This window comes from Nicotiana sylvestris, chromosome 1 (assembly GCF_000393655.2).
Source record: "Nicotiana sylvestris chromosome 1, ASM39365v2, whole genome shotgun sequence".
Taxonomy (NCBI): domain Eukaryota; kingdom Viridiplantae; phylum Streptophyta; class Magnoliopsida; order Solanales; family Solanaceae; genus Nicotiana; species Nicotiana sylvestris.
Window position 1 is genome coordinate 124,053,172 of NC_091057.1, and position 26,208 is coordinate 124,079,379.

At 36.5% G+C, this 26,208-nt stretch overlaps 1 protein-coding gene across 1 annotated transcript; it reads left to right on the plus strand.

The window, feature by feature from the left end:
* Nucleotides 1–415: 415 nt before the first annotated feature.
* Nucleotides 416–14,409, plus strand: LOC104238547 (mitotic spindle checkpoint protein MAD1). Its single transcript, XM_009792936.2, has 16 exons — nt 416–907; nt 2,659–2,758; nt 3,753–3,913; nt 4,977–5,174; nt 5,330–5,422; nt 6,216–6,329; nt 7,045–7,292; nt 8,014–8,185; nt 8,487–8,597; nt 8,686–8,889; nt 9,802–9,964; nt 12,716–12,806; nt 12,889–12,958; nt 13,410–13,538; nt 13,741–13,779; nt 14,008–14,409. Exons 1-16 carry the CDS (start codon nt 728–730, stop codon nt 14,095–14,097), a joined length of 2,163 nt encoding a protein of 720 aa, XP_009791238.1. The 5' UTR covers nt 416–727; the 3' UTR covers nt 14,098–14,409.
* The last annotated feature ends 11,799 nt before the right edge of the window (nt 14,410–26,208 follow it).

The following is a 26,208-nucleotide window of genomic DNA, read 5'->3' on the forward strand; positions in this document are numbered from 1 at the left end:
GATAATAATCTCAAGATAACCTTGTCCACGAACGAAGTGATCCCTAAGGGTAGAGAGATTGTTTCCGATAAGAAAAGAAAAAAGAAAGCTGTAACAATCAATAATAACAACAACAAGATAATAAGAAAACAAGCAATAACAACAATAAAACCCACAAATAAATGCACCCTATATAACCAATTGAATATATTCGACCATTGTTTTTTCTTATAATTGTAAAAATATTGAAACAAAAAGAACAAAAAGAAAACGGATAGATAACAACAACAAACAACAAAGATAATAAGAAAACAAGCAACAACAACAATAAAACCCACAAATTAATGTACCCTGTATAACCAATTGAATATATTCGAACATTATTTTTTCTTACAATTGTAAAAATATTGAAATAAAAAGAACAAAAAGAACAAAAAGAAAACGGATAGGGTTTGGAAATCGATCTTGTTTCATTAATGTCTGCAAGTAGCACTTGACCTAGGAAACGTAGATCAGTCCGATCCCTTAATGGATCGGGTTATCCAGAGTCGGTTCAGTATGGTCTCCGAATCCGATCCACTAAATCACCAATTGGCGCCTCAGCTTTCAAAATACTCCTCTTAGCTTCATTTCAAAAGCACCAAATACACCATCAATCGTAGATATATACCAACAGACAGGCGATTCAGATAGTGTACTCAAAACCCTAGGATTGCGCCGAGCCAGTGAAAGGAAAAAGTAAGGAATCATGATGCTCAGAACACCACCTTTGAAGCGAAGGGCGCAGAGCAAGCAACCTGAAGATGGCAGTCCGAACTCCGGCAATCGGCAGCTCATCATCTACGAGGACACACCGTTACCGGAATCTTCTCATGATCATCCCGATACTTCCGACCAAATGCTATGCACTTACCAATGCCGCCAAATGGTACTCATTCATTCCCCACTTGAGAACATTTCTGTGAATTTATTGCTATTGCGGGTGCTTGTTAATTTATTTTAAAAGAGTTAAGACATATAGGGTAAATGGTCTTACGAGCTTGGGTTGATTCCTTACTGAGCTTTATGTTCGAGCTTTATTCATTTGTTAGTGAATTTTGTCTTGGATGTGTATGCCAACCACCTAATTGATTCTTGAGTCAACTTGAAGCCGAACGACTATACAACTAACTAATCACTTGTAAAGCTTGTCTCATAACCTTATGAGTACATTATTTTTGACTTTTCGGTTTACCACTTGTATACAGGTGTTTTATGCCCCCCCCCCCCCAACACACACCCAGATAAAATCTTCATATTGTATAAAAACAAATTATAAGTACATATCAGATGAACTTGAATTGAGCTAATCTTCATGTAGCGCATATACTTGTCATAGCCCAAGCCTATGGCACGTATTGTCCTTTGTGGTCAAACATGACTTCATAGATTTATCCTTTGGACTACGCCGTTATTGAGCTCAAAAGCATGCATACTGCATACCATGTGAATTTGTGCTTTCTTATATAACACTTCACTCATATATCCCTTTTCGATGTTGGGATTTTCTTAAGGTGTCATATTAACCCATTCTTCGGAAGCTTGCCAACCTAGAAGCGTGCTAGTCCTTCTATTTGACGTGCCCTCAGTAGCCTGGTCTATGTCATTGGCGTCACATATACCCCCCTAGGGACTCAACCTACACCGAGGTTTGTTTGCCCCGCTATTGTACTGCTCCAATCTGGCTTTGGTACCATATTTGTCACTACACATGGCACATGATTCATTCAAGATGGATATGTTCCAAACCACAATAAAAACAAATGAACTCACAAAATCACAACTATCAAAACAAGACCAATTAGTGAATAAAGAGTCAAAAAATGAGCATAAGAATCACTAACAAGATCGCTGTTCTCAATTCTGTTCAAGCCTGTAAGAAAAATCTCATTTCAGCTCACATGCACAACAGCAAAAGTCTTAAGTATATTGGTACTAGACAAGCCGCAAGGTGGCCAAGGAGAAAATTTCAAAACTTACACATATATTTCAGGGAGACCCTCCTACTTTGCTGTTATTGTGTAATTGCGTTGATGATAATGCAACATTTTAAGTTGGGTGAGGTTCTAATTTGGATAGATACTTTTTGTGATGATTTGATATGTGTGGATGGATAATATTTGTTGGTTTTGGATGGTGATATATGACTTGGTAGATTGACTTTATTTTGACTTTTTAGTTGGAGCTTTTTATTGTGAAAGTTTAGTGATGGTGTATATATGATATTTTGATTATGCAGTTGGGATTCCGTAATTGCTAATTTTTTTGAGATTATGTAGATGGGATTCCGTAATTGCTAATATTTATTCTTCACTTAGGTGTTAATCTCATTTGCTATTACTATATCTTTCATTTCCCCCCTTCTTCTTTCGTTCCTTGTTTATATTGCTGAAGGATAAAGATGATTTCCAAGTCGGTATGAATGATAGGTCCTATATGCAGTTTTTCCTTTCATTGATTACACCGAATGACAAAAGATAATGGAAGGCCTCTAAGCTAACTAATATATTCCTGCAAGTTAGTATTCATATGTCTCTTGTGTTGGTTAATGACTGCTCAATGGGTCCTAGTTGATTCTTTGTACTCAGTTCTTGGGTTTTTCTTCATGAATTTGCTTATTTTTATACAAATTATTATCAGGTGAAGTCAGAGTTTTTTGATGCCTTAAGCAGTGCAGAAAAGCAAGCTCATGATTCCCAATCCAAACTTCAAACACTAAACAATGATTATCTTAAAGCCGGTGAGTCATCAGTATGCAATTCTTTGAATATGGTTGACTAGTTTCTTGCTTTGTTTCCCCTTGTCCTTTCAACAGTCTGTTTAAAAATTTACCTACTTTGGTCGCACAAGTTTATTCACCGGACAATTAAGATATTCTGATTTTTTTAAGCCGTCGGAGTTCTATGGTTGAAACAACATCTATAAAGCAAAGCTACAATTTGCTCCTTTGCTAAACTAATCTTATTTGTATTGTTCAATTGTTCCTGATTGCAATTGTTAAAGCTATCTTCTCTTTTTGTAAATTTATGTGTGAGCTCTAGCAACTTAACCGATAAACAAAGCAACTTTACCAGAAAACTAGCAACTTCTGAAAGCTTGGCTGAACTTTGCATTAGAATCGTTCTAATTATTGATGAGTGCCTAGGTGGGTGTGAAGAGTTAAAATTTGCTTTATCTCTTCTAGATCCTTGATATTCCATGGTCTGTTCTTGTTTCTTTTTACGTGGGATTCCAGCACATTTGCATTGCTTTTCCTTTAATATAGATCACTCTGTACTGATCAATAAGAACATTAGCATGCTAATATTGTATAACATTGTCCTAATGGCGCCAGAAGTTTGATTTACAAATTTTACAATTGCCTAACTATGGAATTTTTCCTAATATAGATTGGTATAATCATATTCTGGGGAAACTCTAGCTTTCATGACGAAGTTGGCACTATTATGGAGATCAGATGTTACTCTACTTGGAATAATATTATTTTCCTTTGAATTTCTTATGTCTCCTAATCATGTGTTGAACCTCGTTAGTAATTAAAGCATGCTTTTTCTTATATTTTGGTAATTTCCTTTGTATTTATTAAATTCTATTTTTTTTCCTATTCACCAGTAACCCTTTTCTCCACAGGAAGGACAATGACTATATGGTTTGAATTCACCTTTTTGGGGCAATGACCCCTTCAGTGACTGTATTGATTTTGATTTGCATGATGACATGAATTGCACATGCAGATGCTGAAAGGAAGAAATTTCGGGATCAATTCCTCAATTCAGAGCAAGAACTAGCTGCTGCTAAAGGGCGTGAAGAGGCTCTGCAGGACCAGCTGTTGAAGGAGGTTAACGCTTCTCAAGAACGGCTCAGAAAACAGTTGCAGCTGTACAGTGAACTTGAGGTGCTAGATGTTTTGTTATATCCCATTATTTGTATAGTTTTCCCTTCCTTTATGTCACATTCTTGAGATGAATCAGTGGGTTCTCGTTGGTTCGTGTCATGTTTATGTTTGGTGTAATTTGTAAAACTAACTTAAAGATACACAAACATTTTTGGTAAGTGACTTTAATATATGATAATTATGCCAAGGAAAAGAAACAGATTCTTAGGTATCTTTTTTTTTTTTTTAATATAAGAGATTCTTAGGAAAGATTTCTATTGGTTAATAGGAAAAATATCACGGTCTGAGGACAATAAGCAATTTCCACTTGCCAATAAGTTTGATTAATGAGATCCTGATAAGTAAGAAGCGAGCCAGACATTTGATCGCTTTTTTGGTGCACTCGTATAGCCCCTACTTGTATAGAAGATTGGGCGTCACTTTTAGAGAATCATACTCTGATGTAAATTCTCTACTTTTTGGGATACTTCTTGTATACGGGAGTTTTCTCCCTTTTGATTAATACAATTTACCTTATCAAAAAAAGAAGCGAGACAGACATTATCTTAATCTGATTAGATGATTCTCAAACTTTATTACATATTTTGCTTCCAAATGAAAAGAAGGTAGCAAAGACCATAATATTCAAGTTGTCATTATAATGGCACTGATTTATGACTTGTAATGTGTACATCTACATTGTTTCTTGATGTGTGCTGGCTTGGTCCTCAATGCTCAATGCAAGCCATACTTTGGTCATAAGTCTTAACATTCCCCCAATTCTGGAATCCTTAAGTATGAGAAGAGGTATAAGCAGAATGAAAGCAGGTGTTTTCTGTTAGTTCCTTTTAAAGTAACAATCTGTAGCAACATAGCCCACGTCAGAATGTAAACATGCCACAGGGGATTTATCATTTAACTTCTGAATGCATGGATGGAGACTTATCTTAAGTTATTCATTTTTCTATTCGAGCCTTTCTTTGGTAGCTTTTATGAATTCTCAAGGAACTTAATCTTTATAACTTTCTAGATTATCTCGTTGTAGTCTATGATAAATTTTATCAACTATCTCATTGTCTTGTAGGGGAAGTTCCAACATGAGATGAATCTTCGTAAAAAAGCTGAGACATCAGCTGCTGCATCAGAAGAGAAAGCAAGTCTTCTAGAGAGAAAGCTTAGTAGTGTGTCGGAAAGCATAGAAAGAGAGAAAAGTCGCCTGCAGAATGATCTTGAGCAGCTGAAAAGTGAATCCAAGTTTTCTGTCACAAAAATAAGTAAAAATGTAAGAAGTTGCTGTGTGTGAAATTAACTAAAGGTGCTAGTTTTACAACTAATATGTAACGTTGCAAGCTTGCTCTGCATGACGTTCAATGAAATATCCATAGTGTTATAAATTGAAATCAAGTGTTATATCCAAATTCTAATCTGCTTTTATAGCTTGAAAGAATGGAATTCAGAGCTGCCAATGCTGAGAAAGAGTCAGTTCTGCTGAAGGAGCAGCTGGAAGAACTAAGGAAGAGACTTGACGAGGTCAATGCATCTTCTATCCTAGAATAACTGCTTTGTTTGTCTTAAATGTCACCCATGAAGCCACACAAGCGTATGCTGGAGCAAGCAGAGTGGAGGTCTATCTAATTTTTTTTTTGTTTTTTATATGAAGTTTTTTGACATTTTAAAATGCGCTTGCGTAAGTTGTTGAATGTTTGACCAACGAGTTCTTCTATGGACTTGCAACATAACATTTACTGCTTCATTTGAAAGTGAAGGTCTAATTGGGAGACGGGAATGGCCTTTACACAAAACACGGGTGTTAACTGTTATGGAGTGGGTATTCTACAAAATAGGTCCTCTAGATTTGCATGTGTGGATTGGTACTTAAAGTCTTTAATATTTGATCTTTTGAAATGGAGCGGATTCTTGTTTTTGCAGTCGTGCATGTATTTGCTTGGCATATATTGATTAGCATATAACGTAAAAACTTTTCAGGGGAAATATGTAGTAAGTGTGACAGAGTGCCTAGAGTTTTTAGTTGCAGTTGTCTGCATGATCTATAGAAGTTATACATGTACTAAATGTGCATTTACCCTGTCCTAATGTTGCTTCTATGACATAGTTAGTCACTATGTCTGTAATTTTTGCACTAGTATCTGGTTGATGCCATATTTGTTATGTAGGGTAACAATTGAAGAACATGCATTCAGATATTACATTGTCTGCGATGTCAGACTGTGGTCTTGCATGTTTCTTCTGTTTGTTAGTTTACCATGTTTGGCATTATTGAATTATTATGAAATTACAATTTTCTCTTGTTTTTTTTTTCCAGTGCGTCCAGCAGAGAATTGAAGCAGAGAAGAAACTGTCAAATTTCACATTTCAAGAAGGTTGTTCTAGTGACAACATTTTGGTGAAGCATTTGCAGGACGAACTTAGAAACTGTGTAAGTTAAATCCTCATTCTTATTGGTCCAATGTGCAATTCTCAATGCTTTTTGTCAGTTCTTCGAGTAGAGGTTGATCCAGGATTTTAGTTTGATGGATTCAACACCTTTAGGTTTTTACCGGTGAACCTATTATGATTTAGAAATTATGGGTTAGAAAATTAATATTTTAAAATGTTAGTAATTTTTTACACATATAAATATATACAAACACACACACACACACACATCTATATATACTCCGTGGCGGAAATCCTTGAACCCGTTGTTTACATGCTACATCCGCCACTGTCCTTTAAGTTGCAAGTTAAGTGAGAGCTAATACTAGCACTTACAATAATGAGAAATTCATGTTAGCTGGGTCATGACTAACATAATCAGTTTCAATCTAATAGAGTGAATGCTGGAAAAAGAACTTTTATTAAGAGAATAATTCCACAATAAGCTGTGCAAATTGCTAGTTTCTCGATTAGTTTCGAAACTATAGGAAGCTTTTTCCTTTTAGCTTTCATGAGATTGCCATGAAGGAGGTGACAGATTGATCTCATATCTTGAAGTTATTTTGCTCTCCTGAATTTTAATTTATGCTGGCCAAACTGGTATGCCTATCCCACCACTTATCAGAAATTTCTTTTCAGTGCCTCATTTTTACTATAAAGAATTTTAACTTTGGGTAAGCAAATGTTTGACTGATATGTCTTGATCCCGTCATCAGGAGGCTGAAGTACGTGAAGCAAGAAAGCTGAGGTCATCTCATGAAAACATCGAGTTGTTGAAGGTAAAACTACTTGAGGAAAAGGGCCGAAGAGATAGGGCAGAATCAGAGCTGCTAAAATTAGCAGATCTTCAAGGAGATATGAAGAAGTTAGAGGATGAACTAACTACTTGGAAATCAATGGTTAAAGACATCCCTGGTGCATCGTGTGCTGATGATGTGCCTCCCAAGTTTGCAGCTCTGCAGAGGTAAGCTGTTAACTTGATTCAGACTTTTTCTTCATTTTGGTGCTTACTAAAGTTTTTCATGTTCTGTAGCAAGGGTGTTTTCTGATGAGGTCTGTTTCTAACTTCATGCTCTTCATTGTTGCTTAAGATTACGTCCATTAGGAGTTATTTTGTTGATTTGGAAAGCTTTAGTCTAGCTACTTACTCTAGCTTTAGGCTAATTACTTGCTCGTAATTGTCTAATTTTAAACCACAGAGGAAATTCTGTCCTTCCTGTTCTTTTTCGTTTGGGTAATCATTGCCATTTTTGCTTCAGTAGTATAATGTGCACATCCTGCAAACTGACAAAGTTTTAATTCCCAATTAATGTCGATTGATTGTGTTGAAACATTCATGGATGTAGATGTAGGAAGTATACCTGTAAATTTCATGCATATTAAGTGTAAGATGATGCACATCTTTTACACCTTAAAAAAGTACTCAAACTTTACCATCTCACAGTTTTCAATTTTTTGATTTCCTACACTTATCTTTTGTCTTTTATTACAGTAGTTAGTACTAAGAGACACAATTGCTTGATGTGAAAGTTGACTTATTGAGAAAAGGAAAAAGGAGAAAGGATGAAAATAGTTTCTATCCCTTTTTCTCAGATGTATTGGGGTTTAAGTTGCATGATTTTCTTGCCTTGCTTTTGTTCCTTTAAATTGGTATTCAAGAGTTTGTTTACTTTTCTGGGAAACAGAGAAGTGCTTGATAGCATGACTAAGGTGGGTGAGGTCCAGGCTCAACTTAAACAAATGGAGGTGGCACTGGACACTGCTGAGCTCGAGAAAAGGAAAGCAGAGAGTGAGGCTGCAGTTGCAAAGGAGAGCGCAAACTTTTCAAAATCAGAGATCAAGAGGATCGAGTTGAAGGTTAGCATGTTTTCCATTTGATGTTTGAGAAATTAGTTACTGTAAAGTTGCTTTCCCATTTTCCCTGTGATCTTTGTTTCTTCTTGATTCCTAGCTTGGAGTTTAGGTCAGTATGTTTTAATAAACCAATTCCTTATTAGTTTTTGTATTGATATCATAGTTCCCAAATAGTGTAATGTTTGTACAAAATTAGGCTACCTTCTTTTAATAACCCTATGCCTGTAGTTTCGGAGTTTACCTTTTCATAGCCTTCTGTGTGCTTTTTAACTTGTGATGTATTTGATCTCAAATTTCTTTATAGCTTGTTGCTGTTATAGAGGAAAAGGATCGTTTAAAAAATGTCGTTGAGGACTTGAGGAAGCAAAAAAGTGTTGAAAGCGGGCATGAAGTGGTCAGTGGAGCTATTCTTCAGGTTATAGTCCGTACCCTTTTTTCCTTTTGATGAATTACCTCTATTGATTGTTCTTTACCTAATTGTAGTAGTTATTTCCTGACTACAGGGGCTTGAAGCATCTCTTGCCAAGAAAGAAAACTCTATAAAGGAATTGGAGAGCAGTTTATCTGAACAAAAAGAAGTGAATATTCGTCAGCTGAATGAAATAAATTTGCTCAGTGAGAAACTGAATAATGAAGCTAGAAGAATAAGATCTTTGGAGAGGGAGGGTGACCGCTTACGTTCTGAGATAGCTCTCTTGGAGTCCAAGGTTGTTTTCTGGGTTACATACTTTGTACTGTTGTCTTTCGGATTTTTCTTAAAATATATTTTTCAGACAAGTGACAACGCCCTGACAGGAAATGCTACTGAGTTGTTTTCCGTCCATGAAGCATAAGAATTTCACATGTAGATTCCCTTAAAAAGACGTTTTAAGATGCTGGTACATGCCTTTGGTGGTTATCCAGCTTATGACTTCTCAATACACTTGAGTGAGTTAGTATAAAAGAACTTGGTAGGAACATAATCTTTTTTACTACAAATTTTTTGAAATTTCACGTCTTCCTTTTGTTGTATATCCATCTATCATTTGCTAAATCCCATTCATGATGCTGAAATTATGCGCTAGATGTTTGCCGCTTTCATCGAAGATGCAGTGACACTTATTTGTTTCCTTGATATGCTTTGAAGGTCAAACTACTTGACTGCTAAGTGAACCTTTTGTCTGTGGAATTATGTTATACATGTTGATGGATTCATGCAAAAACTGCTTCGAGTACCATGCCGACTTGTCTCTTTGGCATTCTTTTTTATCTACCTAATGCCTATTTCAACGTCAATGAGAATGCTATCTGCTGCGAAAATTACTTTTTTTTTTTCTTTTTGTGTTCGTTATGCCGTTGTGGAATACTCACTTGCATGTCTTTTACTATGAATGAATCATGACATGAGGGGGTTGCTCAGATGGTCAACAACCCCACCTAAAGCCCCAAGGTCGTGGGTTCAGTCACCAAAGGAGCAATAGCTCCAACAAAGGGGGATCAAAGGGGAGGGGAATCAAAAAGAAAAAAAATGAATCATTATTGGTGCTTTATAGCATTGTTTCAATGATAGGGTGAAATTTTAATGATATAAGCTATAACTCATATTTAGTATCCTTATGTTACTTTTGGTCACCTTGCAGTTAGGGCATGGAGACTATTCTTCTGCCAATACTAAAGTCTTGCGAATGGTCAACACCCTGGGAGTTGAAAATGAGGCAAAACAGACAATAGAGGCTCTTCAAAACGAGTTGCAGAAGACAAAAGAGAAGTTACTGGCCGTTCAAGAGTTAAAAGAGCAGTCAGGTGCATACAAATTCAATTTTAAGTACTTGTGTGCCTGTACTTTGTTGTCATTCAATGCCTTTTCCAATTATTTAACAGACTGCAATTGAGTTATCTTATACTATTCTAGTCTTGTGCTCCTTGGCTCTCGTTTTGGTTGAGACTTTGGTCTGTCATACGAATTGTTATAGGAATTTTTCCAAACAACTTGGAGTGGGGTTTCCTTTTAATCGATTCATCGTTTATATATACTATGGAACTCAGAAGTGATTTATCAAATCATAGATCTACTTGGAAAATTTCCTCATTTAGGCTGGTTTAAGCTTGTTGGCTCATGGAACTTTTGGTTCAATGACGTTTATTACTTTCCCAGTTAGAAGTTAAAGAAAGACGACGACGACGACGACGACGACAACAACAACAACAACAACAATCCCAGTATTTTCCCACAAGTGGGGTAAAGAAAGAATATATGTATATTGAGAAAGCACCAGTTTTGGAGTGATTATTAGGCCTCCAACGATGAATAAATATTTACAAGATGGATGTTGTGGTGACGTTAAGATGGATAGATGTCATGTGAGGTTAGAAATCATCACCAGTGAAAGAAAATATAAGTAGTCACTCAGAGGGTAAAGATGAGATAATGTAGTGAGATGGTTTGACTATCTCTCCAGACGTATTAATCAGTAGGTGCAGAATGAATCATTGAAGCTGTTAAAAGGGATGAAATAGACCTAGTAGCATGTTTGGCCAAGCTGAAAAAATTAGCTTAGTTTGGAAAGTGCTTTTTCTAAAAGTGCTTCTCGAAAAGTACTTTGGGAGAGAAGCAGTTTGTGTTTTGGCTAACTAATTTGAAAAGCACTTTTGAGTAATAATTTGTGTTTGGCCAAGCTTTTCAAAAAGTGATTTTAAGTATCAAATTACGAATAAGGACTAATATTATAAGTTAATAAATAAAAAGGGCAACCCAGTGCACAATAAAAAAGTACTTTAACTCTTTTTAAGATGATTTAAATATATTAAAAAATCATTGAACAAATATAAAAACATTCACCCTTGAAGTCACTATTATATTAGAAAGCTATCCTAAAAATAAGAAGAAATACTTATGCATTAATATCGTGAGTATTAGGTTTAAAATAAGTAAGGTTATTTTGGCATATACTATATCTTGTTAAGGGTGTTTTTGGTAAGAGGAAAGTCAAAATTGCTTATGTTTTTGGAAAGAAGTTACTTTTTTCTGCTTCTCATAAACTACTTTTGCTTCTTCCCAAAAGCACCTTCCCCCCCCCCCCCCCAAAAAAAAAAAAAAGCTTGGCCAAACATCTTAAGTTGAGGAAAAAAGTTCTTTATGGGAAAAAGAAGAAGGTGCTTTTGGCCTTGGAGAAGCTTGGCCAAACAGGCTACTAGACTTATATGGGAAATAGTTGTCTGAAAAGTACAAAATGTTTCAGTATCCATGTAAATTTAGCCAAGAATAGAACACGAGGGAAGCAAAAGATCCAATTAGGAGATACAGCTAGTTTTGATTATGGCATAACTGTGTTGGTACGCTTACATTAGGTTCAGAGTTTGTTAGAAGTCATTTTTGTTTGTATAGAGAGTTGTATATCTATTGAAAATTTAGAGAACCTCTAGTGTTAGAAAACCCCTAATTTATCCTTAAAGATAAATTATCGAGTACTTTATTAGAAGAAAGAGATAAATTATTGAGTTTTATAATGAAATAGGTCCAAATTGAATGGAATGGATAATGAGGACATATATAGCAGACCAAGTAGTTTGGGATTGAGTTTTAGTGGTAGAGGTCACTAAAAATGAGATAAATCAAGGAATATACATGTCATTGGTGCTGTCTGTGAATGACATTCAATAATTTATAAAAGTTGGACCTGAAATACAAAAGATACATATTACAAAAATTTAGAACAGAGGAAAAGGAAAAGACAAAATGTAATGCTTTTTTCTTTGGACAACAAACAATTTACTTCTTTCTTCAACCTGATTTTATATGATGGCAAAGAAAAGTACTTTTCTTGATGTTCCAAATATCATCACCAGTTAGTTGAGTTATTTACACTAGATCTTTGATAGGAAGAAAGATAATGGAGAAAATCTAACACAGTAGGCTTTATGTTCTATAGGAAGTTAGTGACAACTTGCTTTTAGGTTAGTTGCGATATACGATTTAGTGTTTAGTGTCTAATGGAGTTCCATGATAGCTTAAGTTCAGAACTATAGTGGAGAATCGCCACTAGTGGCTATATTTATTTTATATCCTGATATCCTGACCAATCTGGAAAAATTTTCTGCAGACAATGTTAGTAGAACAGTTACGGAGGGTTCATATATCCGGCCCCAACTTTTTTTGGGATTATTAATTGATTGATCAAGTAGTGTTGGTGGTTCGTTTTGAGCATAATCATCTTTTTTTTACTGGGTTGGGATAGTAAAAGTGGAGCCTTTTATCTCCCAGAATATCTTTTTAGATGTCAAAAGAGGTATAGAATTTGCTGGTTAAATCCTCTGTTCATTGGAGCTGTTAAGCAGTATTAAGTATTAACGTGAATTTGTATTTTTTTCTCTTCCATTCCTCCCTAATCTTCCTGCCTCTTTGGCCAATTTACTGTGAGATTTTAAGTACCTTTCTTTAGTTTCTATTATGCAATGTTTGGTGCATTTGAAGTGTCAGTTGGAAATATCAGTTCTTAGAGAGACCTTTTTGTCACCTTTTATTGTCTCTAATTCATTACCTCTCGAAGTATACAGCTGATGCTGGTACACTGGTTGATTCTTATATTTCTGGAAAGATTATGCAGTTGAAAGAGCAAATTGCAACATTAGAAAAGCGCGAGGAGAGGTAAAGAATTCAGGATGTCTCAGCATTTGTATTGTTAATGATTTGTTATTCGTGTCAAAAACTAAGTTTAATCATTCTTCAGGTACAAGACAGTTTTTGCAGATAGGATATCTGTTTTCAGGAGGGCATGCTGTGAACTTTTTGGGTATAAGGTATTACATGCTTCCTGGATTATGACTATATTTCGACCCAATGCAGTTTTCCACTAGAAAGAATTATCCAGAGTCTAGTTGGTATCTCAACCAATGTGTTTCGACTCCACCAGTTTGAACACAAAACTGGAGGCTGTGAGTGGAAGTAAGGGTGGGTGTATCTTGTTTACATTTCTTCAATAGCATCTTCATTTTAGTGCTCGGTGAAATTTCCTCGATGATTTCCTACTATAATGTTGGTCGAAAAGGTAGTTTGTTTCAGGAAAAGCATTTTGTAGCTTGTGAGTTCTTATGCACCAGAAAAAGTTGTACCTTGGGTTAAGTATCGCCTGAAAGTACTGAGTTAATGTCTTTAGTGTGTATTGAGAAACTTTTAGCTTTTAGTCTAACACCATTTTAGCATTTTAATGTATTTTACTCAACCTAACAATAACTGGAATTATGTTGTCAGATTGTGATGGATGATCATCATCGTCCAGATGGAATACCAGTTACGCGGTTTATGCTTCAATCGATCTATGCTCAAAGTGATAATGAAAAGCTTGAATTTGAATATGAGTCAGGGAACACAAACATTTTGGTAAGATGCCATGTTTTCTTTTTGTGGGCTTTAGGATGTTAGGGGTTTAAGCATGAGATGGACATGTTACCGTCAATTTCAACATTCGTGCAATGCCTTTTTGCTTCAGTTCGGCACGTTGCTAGTAAGACGCATAGGTGGCCCTTTGAGTTCTTACTTCTGAAGAAGCACGATCATTAAACTCTTTCATTTGATCTTTCAGGCAAACACGTACACCTCTCAGCCAGAGATATCCCGACAGGTGCTTAACCACGATTTTTGAATAAGCCTTTGTGCAAGTCAATCTCTAGTATCTTTGTTATTCTTCCAATTAGCTACCACTGTTATAGATGAATCTTTCATGTTTGTCCTGGTTAACTTTCATCCTTTGAGCAATTAGTGTTTTTTAGCTTTTATTATTTTAAGCTACATAACAATGGTTGCAGAGAGGTATCAACCTTCTAACGTGTGGGGGTATTATGTTTTGCAGGTCGATATTTTCATTCGGAAGATGAATTCAATACCTGCTTTCACAGCTAATTTGACTGTGGAATCTTTCAACAAGAGAACATTGTCTTGAAGTAACATACATACGGCAGTTTCTTCATTCCCTTACTCTTGCTGGCAATAGTAATTCAGACTGCTGTTCTTTCGGAGTTTGTTGGAAAGTTTGGATGCTGGTTCCAATTTTCTGTTACTAATTACTCATCTAAGCGTAGTCCGAATATGTGCATATCCATGTCTCGATGCCGTTTTATGCAATTGTAATATTTCTAACTAGGTAAAGGTACGATATGTCCCAATTTGCCAGCTCTTCGTTTGAGACATTCAGTTAAAAACGATAACGTTGCAGAAGTGGTGGATAATTCATTTATCCTGTGATTTTGATTTTTGTATTCTTCCCGTCCACCGTTTATACACAATAATTATCAAACAGCTAAAACGAATACCTTTACAAAACTCTGCCTTGCTCTGTCATTCTCCTGTGGTTTCTTTATTTCTACATTTTATTTCCTTCTTCACATAGTGGAAATAGCAAGATTGATCTTCTATTCCCGAAAGAAGGGAACAAAATGAATCTTAAGATATAGTTTCTGTTCCTCAGCAAATTGTGCAACACTATTAAATTCGTCAGCTATGTCCTGGTAAATACCCAACTACTGCTAGAGTGGGTGTTTAAAGTTAAAATAAAATGGGGCCGAAAGCTTACAAATTTCTCACCCTTTCTAAAACACCACCATGTGCATTGTAGGCTGTTTACACAACAAATTACCCTTTTTCTCAAACCAACCCCTCTTACTTTTGTTCTCCCCCTTTCACAATTACACTATGTCGTACACCTAACACAAAAGAGTTTGGTTAACGCATTCCCAATAGCCTTTCTACTTGGGACTTTTTTTTTTTTTTTTTTTTTTTTTTTAACATTTCAAAGCTTTCGGTGAATTATGGTTATAGTTAAACCTTTAATCTAATTCTTTCCTTTCATCACGAAATCTTACTTTTTTTCTATTGGTGGGGGCTAATTAGCAGTAGGGGAGGCTGTTATGGGGATCTGACCCTGCACTTCACTAATACAGGAGAAAAAATTGCAAACATAACTTCAATTCCTTAAAAAGGTAATTTCAAATGTGTTTTCAATTACGTCCTAAAAAAAAGTAAATTCGAATTATTTTATGTTACAGAAGACTACAATTTCCTCGTATAAATTTCAAGAATGTGACAAACAGGCATGATGTTAAACTCTCTAGGATGTGAAAAACAATGTAAAGAATGTTTAATAAACTAAATTGACACATGGCGGAGTTATAGCCCATCGTTGCAGAATGAATGAGCCCCTACACAATTCAAGCTTCTTTTTAATCTTTGCCAATAAACAATTAGGTTGTCGGCAAAAGAGAGTAATCAAGTGCACCCTAAAAGACTAAGACATATAATCCATTAGTATATATTTTTCAAATTTTGAAGCTTAAAAGCCCCTTTAATTTGTGCTTCTCTTAAAAAGCTCTTTAAGTTGTTGAATGATATATGCAGTACAATGTTGGAGAAAATGGTGTAGTGTGGACAATGTGGGAGACAAGGCAGAGACATTACTTTTGAATTTTAGGTGGTCTAGAATAGATCCCATTAATAATGCATACGTCATTGCTTTTTATTTACCTGTGAATGCTCCGAAAGCCACCTGTCTCTATTAAAGGTAAAAAGAAATAAGATAAAATAAAATAAACAGAAATGTCTTATCTAGGAAAAACAAGGATTACTGGATAGAGATGCTTTCTTGGATTCCATTAGCACCATACACAATGAGTCAACTTTTGTAGATACATTTTTTTCTTTTAGGAAAAGGCAGACGGTGAACAAATGAGCTTCAGTCTATTCAACCAACTTTTTCAATATTAGATCCACGTATTGCTATTTGAGCTAGAAATTGTCAAAAAGGTTAAGTTGGTAGTTAAGCACTCAACTTAGCACATCAAATTCTCCTCATTTTCTTTTCTGGTTCCCTTCCACTCACTTCCATCCTTTTCTAGCTTATTAAACTGATATTCAAAATTTACTAATATGATTAATCCAGATTTGGGTTGTGTAAGCCCTATTTTCTTATCTTGGGGTCCGGATCGGCTCCAGTACATAAAGCTCCAGTAAATTTTAATGCACATTTAGATGGAAGACACGTGTACGTATGATAATTCAATGGCCAAATTTCATCTCTTTCTAAAACTCTTATCCGTCGTTCCAAACAAAGAAAGAAAATACAAGGAACCAGCATATTCTCTGCCAATAAAATTATTTAGCTCCCATTTTCATATTTATCTTGAAATAGGAATCTGTTTTGTTTTTCCCGAGGAACAATTTTAGTTGAAATATACCAAGTTCTTCTCCTCGTATTTACTTCCATGATGACAGCATGGATGTTGTCAATGACGACCTACCTTATTTTCTTAAGAAGAATCTCTTCACAGATATCGAAATCTAAATGCCAAATAACTTAAAACATGTTTCTACAGTGTAAAAAAAAATTACTTTTCTATATAAAATATGATATAATACCGCGTTTTACATAAAAAAGTGCGGTATAATATCGCGTTTTACGTATTAAAATAAAAGTCCCCCCTTTCTTCCCCACGACAGAAACCAGAACACACCTCGATTTTTAAATCCAACAAACAGCGGCCCCCCCCGCTCGTTTTCTCAAAAAAAAAAAAATAAAAAAATCGAGTGGACTCCGCTCGTCACACAAAAAGTTAAGATTGTAGGTCCCGCATACAACCCAAGCCTTTTATTGTTGTGGTTTCCTCATTTCAGGCTCAAAATTTCAATTTTCCGACTTTTCTAAAAACATAAATCGAGGTATTCCGATTTAGTTTATGTCGAAACTCGTATAATAATGCATATTAGTTGTTTTGAATGTGCTTTCACGTTGTTTTGTGTTTTGTTTACGATTAAATTAGTATGTTATTTTTATCCGGATTAAATTATTAGTGTCTAAAAAAATAGTTAAAAGTTGAGTTGTTAATAAAAATGTTCATAAATTTTTTTTACTGTTTTATATGTAATTTCGTGAATGTTATGTTATTAAAATATGTTTGTTGTTTTTATTTAGTTTAGATTATTTATTAGCTTAAAGACTAGTGCCCTTATAGCGTAGTAAAATATAGAGCCTTATAGCGTAGTAAAATATAGAGCCTTTTAGTGTAGTAAAATATAGAGCCTTTTAGCGTAGAATCTCTGTAGTTTAAGTATCTACTAACTACAAACTCTATCAAATTATATTTTACAAAAATAATTATTTAATTTATAGAACAAACACATAGAACTAACAAATTAATATATGATGTCCAATTAAATATCGAGCGTGGAACTCATAGATATATATGCTGTCCAATTAAAAATTAATTATTTAATTTATAAAACTAACAAAATTCTAAAAATATTGAAATTGACACACATAAGAATTCAGGATAGCTTGGTGTTACTTGACCTCATATATCGAGCCTGGAACCCATAGATATATACTCTGTCCAATTAAATAATTAAATATTAATTATTATAATACAAACAAAATTCTAAAAATATTGAAATTGACACACATAAGAATTCAGGATAGCTTGGTGCTATTGGGCCTCAAATATCGAGCCTGAAACCCATAGATATATACTCTGTCCAATTAAATAATTAAATATTAATTATTATAACACAAACAAAATTATGAAAAGTATTAAATTTGACACATATAAGAACTCAGGATAGCATGGTGCTACTGCGACTCAAATATCGAGCCTGGAACCCATAGATATATACTCTGTCCAATTAAAAATTAATTATTTAATTTATAAAACTAACAAAATTCTAAAAATACTGAAATTGACACACATAAGAATTCAGGATAGCTTGGTGCTACTGAGCCTCAAATATCGAGCCTGGAACCCATAGATATATACTCTGTCCAATTAAATAATTAATTATTAGTTATTATAACACAAACACATAATTAATATTGTTTAATTTACAGTAGACGACATGGACGTGTTGCCTGTACATCCTGGACCTTTCTCGGATGAGATATTAGTGTTACAGGGCGATCATAGGTCCGCTTACGTATGGGAGGGAGAGCTAGTGGAGAAGACTCTCGCGCCAGGAGAGTGCACGATGTGTGGGACTTTATGAGGGGCAGAGATTTCCATCCCCGTGTAGTCCAGCTCCTGCGTGATAGGGGCTTTTATAGGATTTTTCAGATTGGGCGGCTGCAACTCGACTGGTCTTTGATAACAGCCTTGATAGAGCGGTGGCGACCGGAGACGCACACTTTCCACCTGCCCATTAGCGAAGCCACCATCACGCTTCAGGATGTTCAGGTTTTATATGGGCTGCCTGCTGATGGACTGGCCGTTGCACTGCCTCAGTATATGAGATCTATGACGCGTGCCCAGTATTTGGACTTGCTGCAGCAGTTCACTGGTTTCAGGCCACAGGGTGAGGCTGCAGCTTCAGGGGGCGGTCGCATTTCTGTGACAGCTATTAGATAGCATTTGGAGGTATTGCACCCCGATATCACCGGCGAGATAGATGATCTACATATTCACAGGTACACGAGGTTGGCGTTGCTCCTTCTTTTTGGGGGTGTCTTGTTCCCGAACACTTCGGGAAATCTAGTGAGTATGAGATTTCTACATCATCTTCAGCAACTAGATGAGTAACCCCAGTACAACTGGGGTGCTGTTGTTCTCGCTTACCTGTACAGGAGTATGTGCCAGGCAAGCATGGGCACCCAGAGCGACGTATGTGGTTTTCTGCCGCTTCTACATGTGACAACATATTCGAATACTCTATTCATTACTTCCAATTCTATATAGTCAAAATGACTCTTAAACTTTACGTCAACCTTGTATGTTAGGTTTGGGCCTGGAAGCGGTTCCTGCCGTTACAGCCACCTCTACCACCATTACCTCTGGATGTAGCACCTCCGTTTCTCCCTCTAGCTAGGAGGTGGGTTCTCCGGCGTGGAAATTATCGAGCCATTTATGCTCATCATAATCTCCCCCTTGTCAAGGATGTGTTGGATATGCTGGAGGCCGCACAGGTAAATACGTACCTAAACTTGTTATAAATTCACTTGTGTTGCGCATACTCACTTTTATATTATTATTTGATAGTTCATCTGGACGCCATACAACGACGACTTGATAGCTGGCCTGCCCGATTATTGCTCGGCTGGCCGACTAATTTGGCGCACTTTCGTTCCGCTGATGTGCCTCGATATTGTGGAGCATCATGCCACAGAGCGGGTACTTTGACAGTTTGGCCGTCCGCAGACTATACCGAGGAGACCTACATGGGAGGCTTTACATTATCAGCGGGATGATCGTTTGAGGGTGGACGACGCATTTGTAGCATGGCTAGAGGCGCAAGTCCATACTTGGGACCAGCGAGAGGACCTGATTCTGCCCCCACCTTCACAAATCCAGGAGGCGACTATTCAGATGTATACGTCTTGGTACTGCGGTGTTACTCGACTGATGATCGGGAACCCCGTTCATCATGTTGGCGGTCGGTACAGGCCATATGCCGGGAGGCACTGGTATGTGTTTTTTGAAACCCATACATATAACAGTGATATAGTATTATGTAATTAATATTTTAAATGTTGTGCATGCAATTGGTCATCATTTATTCTACAAGTTGGGACTGCAGATGCATCAACATGCCGACAATCCTGCAGTCACTGAGTATGGCCGGCAGGTGATAGAGCTGGCTCTCCGGACACTACAACGAGCTAGAGAGGGCGAGAGGTTAGATCACGCTATTAATTATGTGCCGCCAGAGCACCACCATCGGGGTAGGCCTGTTGCACGCCCGAGGGGACGGGCACGAGCGAGGGCTACCGCACGAGGCAGGGTTACCCTATGGGGTCATGGGGGACGTCGAAGAGGTGGTCCCCAGCAAAGGGGAGTTGAGGCACCTGATGAGGATCTTGGAGATGATCAGCCGGGTTACATCCCTCAGCAAGACGAGCCTTCCAACAACATACCATCGTACAACCTTCAGTTGGAGCTGCCAGCATCGCAGGTGACCCCGTCAGATTTATTGTTGATCACGGGCACGAGCTTCACCGCAGATATAGAGTAGTTCTTTTCAGGACCATCGACCACAGCTGAGGATCGACCGACCCGAGACGTGGATGGTGGGCACAAGTTGAGTTTTGGCTCATCGTCGTTGGGTGCGGCAGATCTATCACATGCGCAGGTATGTTTGTATTACTATTAAGTTTTAATTTATTTTTTTCTCAGTGATTTGCCATAAATTAATTTTTTATTTTCTTATTAAGGCTTCATCCCAGCCTGTCACGGAGGTCACTTATGCGATGATGAGGACACTACGGATGCTTATATTCAGGAGCCCGACGAGATCATGGTAAGAAAATATTTTTGACTTAACATGTACATTACTAATATACATTTTCATATACTAAGCTTAGTAATTGTTTTGTAGGTTGTTGACGGACCGACAACCCTTTCTGCCGATCCTGCCAGCACTTCTGATGATCATGCTGGAGCGCATCCTCATATAAAGAGGCGATGTGATGAGGATGATTCTGATAGTGTACCCGGGCAACAAAGGATGCTCCTCAGGCCAACGACTGCATTGAAACACACAGGCTGTGGGACACATTGATTTTTTTTGTTTGTATTTTATGTAAATAATACATTATGTAAATAATAACAATAATTTTATTTTAACAACAATTTTATTTTAACACAATTTGAACAACAATTTTATTGTAACACTACAACACAAACACAAACATAACAAACCTAACATAACTTAAATTCAGTACAACTAATGAAAACACATGACATGAGAAACATAAAGATACACTACTATGCTCAACACGTACATGTCATTGTTTAGTCATGACCGCCTAGTATTTCTGCTCCAACCACTTAAATTGTCTTCCAGCTTATTTTTTTCTTCTTCCACCTCCTTGAGTTTCTCCTTTCAACTCCGCAACTTCTCGTTTGTATTGTAGTTCATATTCCCAATGCTTCAAACACAAAGAATGAAGATGCTGCAACTTTTCTTTGTACTATTCCTGCTAACAGGGTTCATCAATCCATACCTCAAAATTGCAAACAGGTTCGTCAGAAACCGTATAAAGCTTGTTCATACACGCCCAGTAATGGCGTTCAGCTTCTTCCCAATAGTCGTGCATCATGCATTTTTTGCCGCACTCGCACTTTGGGATATAAAGGGGTTCAGACATTTGTTAAAGCATAAAGAAAAACCTTGCTTTTATGGAAATATTTGCTATTGGTTATTGTTATGTGCAGAAAATAACTAGAATGCGCCCGTTATTTATAGGCAAGATAACACACAAAATGTAGTATTATACCGCGCTATACATATTTAATTTTTCTAAAACAAAACAACTTTTGCGCAGTCGGTTCAGCTTTTCAGACCGAAAAGACAACACACAAAATGTAGTATTGTATCGCGCTATACGTATTCAATTTTTCTGAAACGAAACAGCTTTTGCGCAGTCGGTCAGCTTTTCAGACCGACAAGACAACACATAAAACGTAGTATTGTACCACGCTATACATATTCAATTTTTTTGAAATGAAATAACTTTTGCGCAGTCGGTCAGCTTTTCAGAACAACAAAACAACACACAAAACGTAGTATTGTACCGCGCTATACATGTTGTGCCCCCTTTTTCTCGCGAAATCGGGTTTATGACATTTAGAGGGACAACTCATTCCCGTTGGGAACTGGGTTTGAAGAGTTGCCACCTAATGATTAGGGTGCATTAGGACACCAAGAGAGATTGATTTGAATAACCAGAGATAGGGTAAGGGCTTGAAATTATTCTAAGAGGAAGGTGTTAGGCACCTCTCAAGATCCACTAGTGTGGTTCCCGGCCAGACAATTATTGTGAATTTCGGTGCAATTAGCATATAAGCAAATAAGGCCCAAATAATAGGGAATTTAAACTTAAACACATAAGAGTTTGAATGAACAATTAAAGGACGAGTTTTGAAAAGAAGTTTGAAAATAAAAGGGAAAAGGGTCCTAGATTTATATTTAATATGGATCATCCCACACAATGCCCGGTAATCACTCCTCAATGAGGGGCTACACGTGATATTATCGCGTGGTCATCATATCCATATCTACCCTTCCCACTCCGTTAAGGTATTTAAAGCGCGAATTGATCATGATTACTTATTGCATGCTATTACCCGTCCCATTCCTATCAGTCCCAGAGGCATTTAGGACTACTAATCCTAAAAGGTAGAGATATTAGGCTTATTTGTAGTTCCAAAGGTAAAAACTCTAAAGCGACATACAAAACACGTATTGCAAATTGGGGGAAAGCACATAACAAGCAGAGGCTCAGATACACCTCCTTAAACAAAGAAACACGTAATTAGCATGACTTACACATACTATTTAGGTCTGATTCTAAGTATTAAAGACGAAGAAGTTGAACATTGAGGTAGACTGGTTATTTCATAACTCAGACAAGAAGTCCGTATTAGGCCTGCCTACTGGTTGTAATAATTAAGAGAAATAAATTCAGTTTATAATTATTAACCTAAGGCTTGCTTAAGTGTTAGACAAGGATCCTATAGGCATGGTATCTACTGGATTCAGAAAGCGATGAAATAGTAAGGCCTGAAATAAACTATTCGAATGCATACTTGTTAAACTTGCTAAGTGAGGGACTTAGATTATTAAAAGAGAGGAAAGATTCAACGAATTGATCATAAGTTCTACAACTGATAGTAACTATTATTACTGTTTTTTAGATCTATACTTGAGTGAGGCGGATCATATTCAATTAGGAATTCCTATAGGCATGCTTTCTATGCGTTGCTGATTTTAAACATTGTAGACATGGTGTAAAAATGCAGAAACCTTATAGACACAGTATCTAAATGCAGAAGACCTGTTTTAAACCTATAAGCATGGAATCTAGATGCAATTGAATATGCAGAATTAAACAGTCATATAGTCATGATTTCTATATGAAGTTGAATATGCAGAATTCAGAATGGACCTATAGGCATGATTTCTATATGCATTTGAATATGCAGAATTCAAAATACCTATAGACATGGTTTCTATATGAAAGTTGGATATGCAAGGATATGGTAGTCCTATAGTCATGATTTCTACCCTTTGCATACATAGTTACCCAGCTTTTTTCACTAACCATCCCTAAGTGTTTATTACAAATTATTACAACCCAGAATAAATAAAAATACATCAGAAACAAAAAATACAACCAAAGGAAGCCTGATTCTTGACTTCCTTTCTGAGTTATGAGATAGACCAACTCAAGAGACCATTGATCCAAAGCCTTTCTCCCATTTGAGTGTGTCAAAGTTCCCTAAGAGCCTCAATGGGACTCCGAGCAATACTCACACCCAAATGTATTATTAGAATGAGGACAAGTGCAATATGGAAGTGTCAACCCTCAAGTGTCCAAGTTCAGGGGGAGCTCAACGGGTCCCAAGGCAAGACTCACAAGAGGGGGGCAGAACTTAAGGACTAAGAAAGTGTGAAAGTGAAGAACAAAATTCTAAAAGGGGAAAGGAGAGGGAAGCAACTACAAATAAGTACACAAAAAGGGGTTTAGAAGGAATATGGAGGTTGTAAAGAGCCTATTACTTAGGCAAGGGCAGGCTTTAGGAATGCCCAACAATGGAGGATGCTAGCATACCTATAAGCCTGTCAGAACACACACTATTAGAGGCTAGGATCCCAGGGGATCAAGTTTGATTCATGGGAAATAATTTGCAATATTACCATGCTTCAAACCATAGCATGAACACATAGGGGAAGGGGTTTGGGATTCATAATAGAACAGACAGAAAGAAATTTCAGCATGCTAGAGTAAGTGTTGAACTATACGGAAACAACAGGCAGACATGCAAGTAAATGTAGTAAATAAACACATTGTTGTGATTGCTGGAAATCTTAATCAGAACATACCAGTTTAAAGAAGCAAATAGAGAAAAAAAGGCAGCAGGGCTTGCAAACAAGCCACAGTACAAGTAGCAAGAGAGAATACTTTTGAGTGTAAGTGTGGGTTCAGAAAAAGCTACGAGTGTTGGTGCCTGTGTCAATGAAAGAGTCGGGTATTTATAGTGTGAAAACAGGTAGAAAATAAGGTAAGGATTATAGTTCATAAATAATTAAGGAACTATGTGTTAATTAAAATCAAATTAGTATCAAAGATTTCCTTTAATTAAGGAATTAAATCAAACGGTAGCATGCAAGTGCTAAATAAGGAAAGAAATCACATAGGGCTGAATATGACTAATAAGGAAGTATTTCCAGCACAGTACAAGTACACAGTAGGTAATAGAGGCTAGATTCATCAGACTCTAATCAAGGAAAGGCCTGTAAGAATCCCATACCAATGTAATCAAGGTAAGGGGATCAAATCGACTTAAGTAGAAAAGGTAGGGGTCGAAGGTTTGAAGGAAAGTGTTCAAATAAATCCAAGAAGCAGGGAAATCAGAAAGAATCAATTACAAGAGTGCAATCAGAATTACACAAAGAGATTTGAAATCAGTCCACAATCAAAAGTTATTTTGAGAGGGAAATTTAGCATATAAAGGAGCGCATAACATTAGGCATGCAAGGCTGAACTCATGGCAAAGAGAATAATCACACGACAGTCACATAGGCCAGTTTCACCAACTTAGTAATAGAAAAGGGGAGAGTATCAGAAGCATGCAAAAAGGTCAAGTAGAAAGCTTTTCTGAAAACTGTAATCATGTTCCAATGAGGACAGGAAATCGAAATCACATAAAGCACAGAAGTTGAAGCAGAGATTTCAAAACTTAGTCGAACAACAGATGAAGCAACTTCAGAAACCCCAACAGGTCCAAAGAGATCAGGGTTCTGAAACCAAACAAGTTCAGAGATGAGGAACCAACAAATCATGTAGCAAATAGCCTTAAAACTCGGATGAACCCCCAAATTCTAGGTTTTTACCATTAATCGAGTATAGAGACGAAAGCAAGTAAATCAGGCAGAAATACTAACGAGATAAGTTCAGAAATCCCAAAAAGGGAACTAAGACTCTTAGCATGCATTTTTCAGTAGAAGAAACTCATGAGAAACATAGTAAAAGAACACATAAAGAGACACAGTAGAAGAAACTCATAAGAAACATAATAGAAGAACAACATAAGAAACGCAGTAGAACACGCTAAAAATCAAAGAAGGCTTCGAACTAACTTAACAAAACCCTAAATCAGAAAAGATAAAGGTTTTGAAGGTGAAGTTTTAAAAGAGACTTTGAGAAAACGTTTAAAAATTTAGAGAGAACACAGAAAATACTGGAGTCAATTTTATAATTATGAAAATAATTAAATCTTAAAATAGGCTAATATTGCAATTATGCACAATTTAGTTTTAAAAATACTAAATAAATTTGTAAAAATATGAAAAAATTATGCTAGCCATATTTTAATATAAATATGAGAATCCAATAAATGAATCACCAAAAATGATAATTTTAGGAATAATTATTAGGTTTTTCTTGATAAAAATAGGGCAATAAATTGATTTAAAAATCCTTAAAAATTAAGGAAAAATAAGAAAACCTTTAGACATACTTATATATGAATATAGATGCTATTTTGAAAGTATTTTGCATATTAAAAATATACAGGGGAAAATTGGGTATCAACAGCTGCCCCTCTTTACCCGGGAAGGATGAAAGAGTTGTCGGGTAAAGATATGATGACCAATTTTGACCGAACAAAATGGTTTGAAGAGGTTTGGCCGTGATCTGGCTCCTGAGCTACCTACATATCCCTGGTTTTACAGGAATCAAGTCATATGTAGTCAGGATCTGTCGGCGGAGTATGCCGATGGAGACTTTTCAAAAATGGATGTGATATTAAGGACGGGGTGAATTGTCAAAGTTTAATAGGGCTGTGGAAACAGGAGCAAGATCGCTCCTGCTGAGATGGCCGTTGCTCGCCGGTTTACCTGCAAGTAAGCAACACAAGCATATATTGTGTGTAAATTTAAACATGATGCAAATTCCCGTCGGACCATGAATGTTTGTCCTCAGACGGTTAGGATAACGTCCTTAGACCATGATGTCCTGGGCCATGAGGCATATAATAAAGGATTCGCAGGCCATAAAATGATTCTCTCAGGCTAT

Coding starts and splice junctions, on each gene's coding strand:
- LOC104238547 (XM_009792936.2), top strand. CDS start 728: ATGATGCTCAGAACACCACCTTTGAAGCGAAGGGCGCAGAGCAAGCAA. Junction 12,807..12,888: donor TTAGAAAAGCGCGAGGAGAG/GTAAAGAATTCA, acceptor ATCATTCTTCAG/GTACAAGACAGTTTTTGCAG. Junction 12,959..13,409: donor GTGAACTTTTTGGGTATAAG/GTATTACATGCT, acceptor TTATGTTGTCAG/ATTGTGATGGATGATCATCA.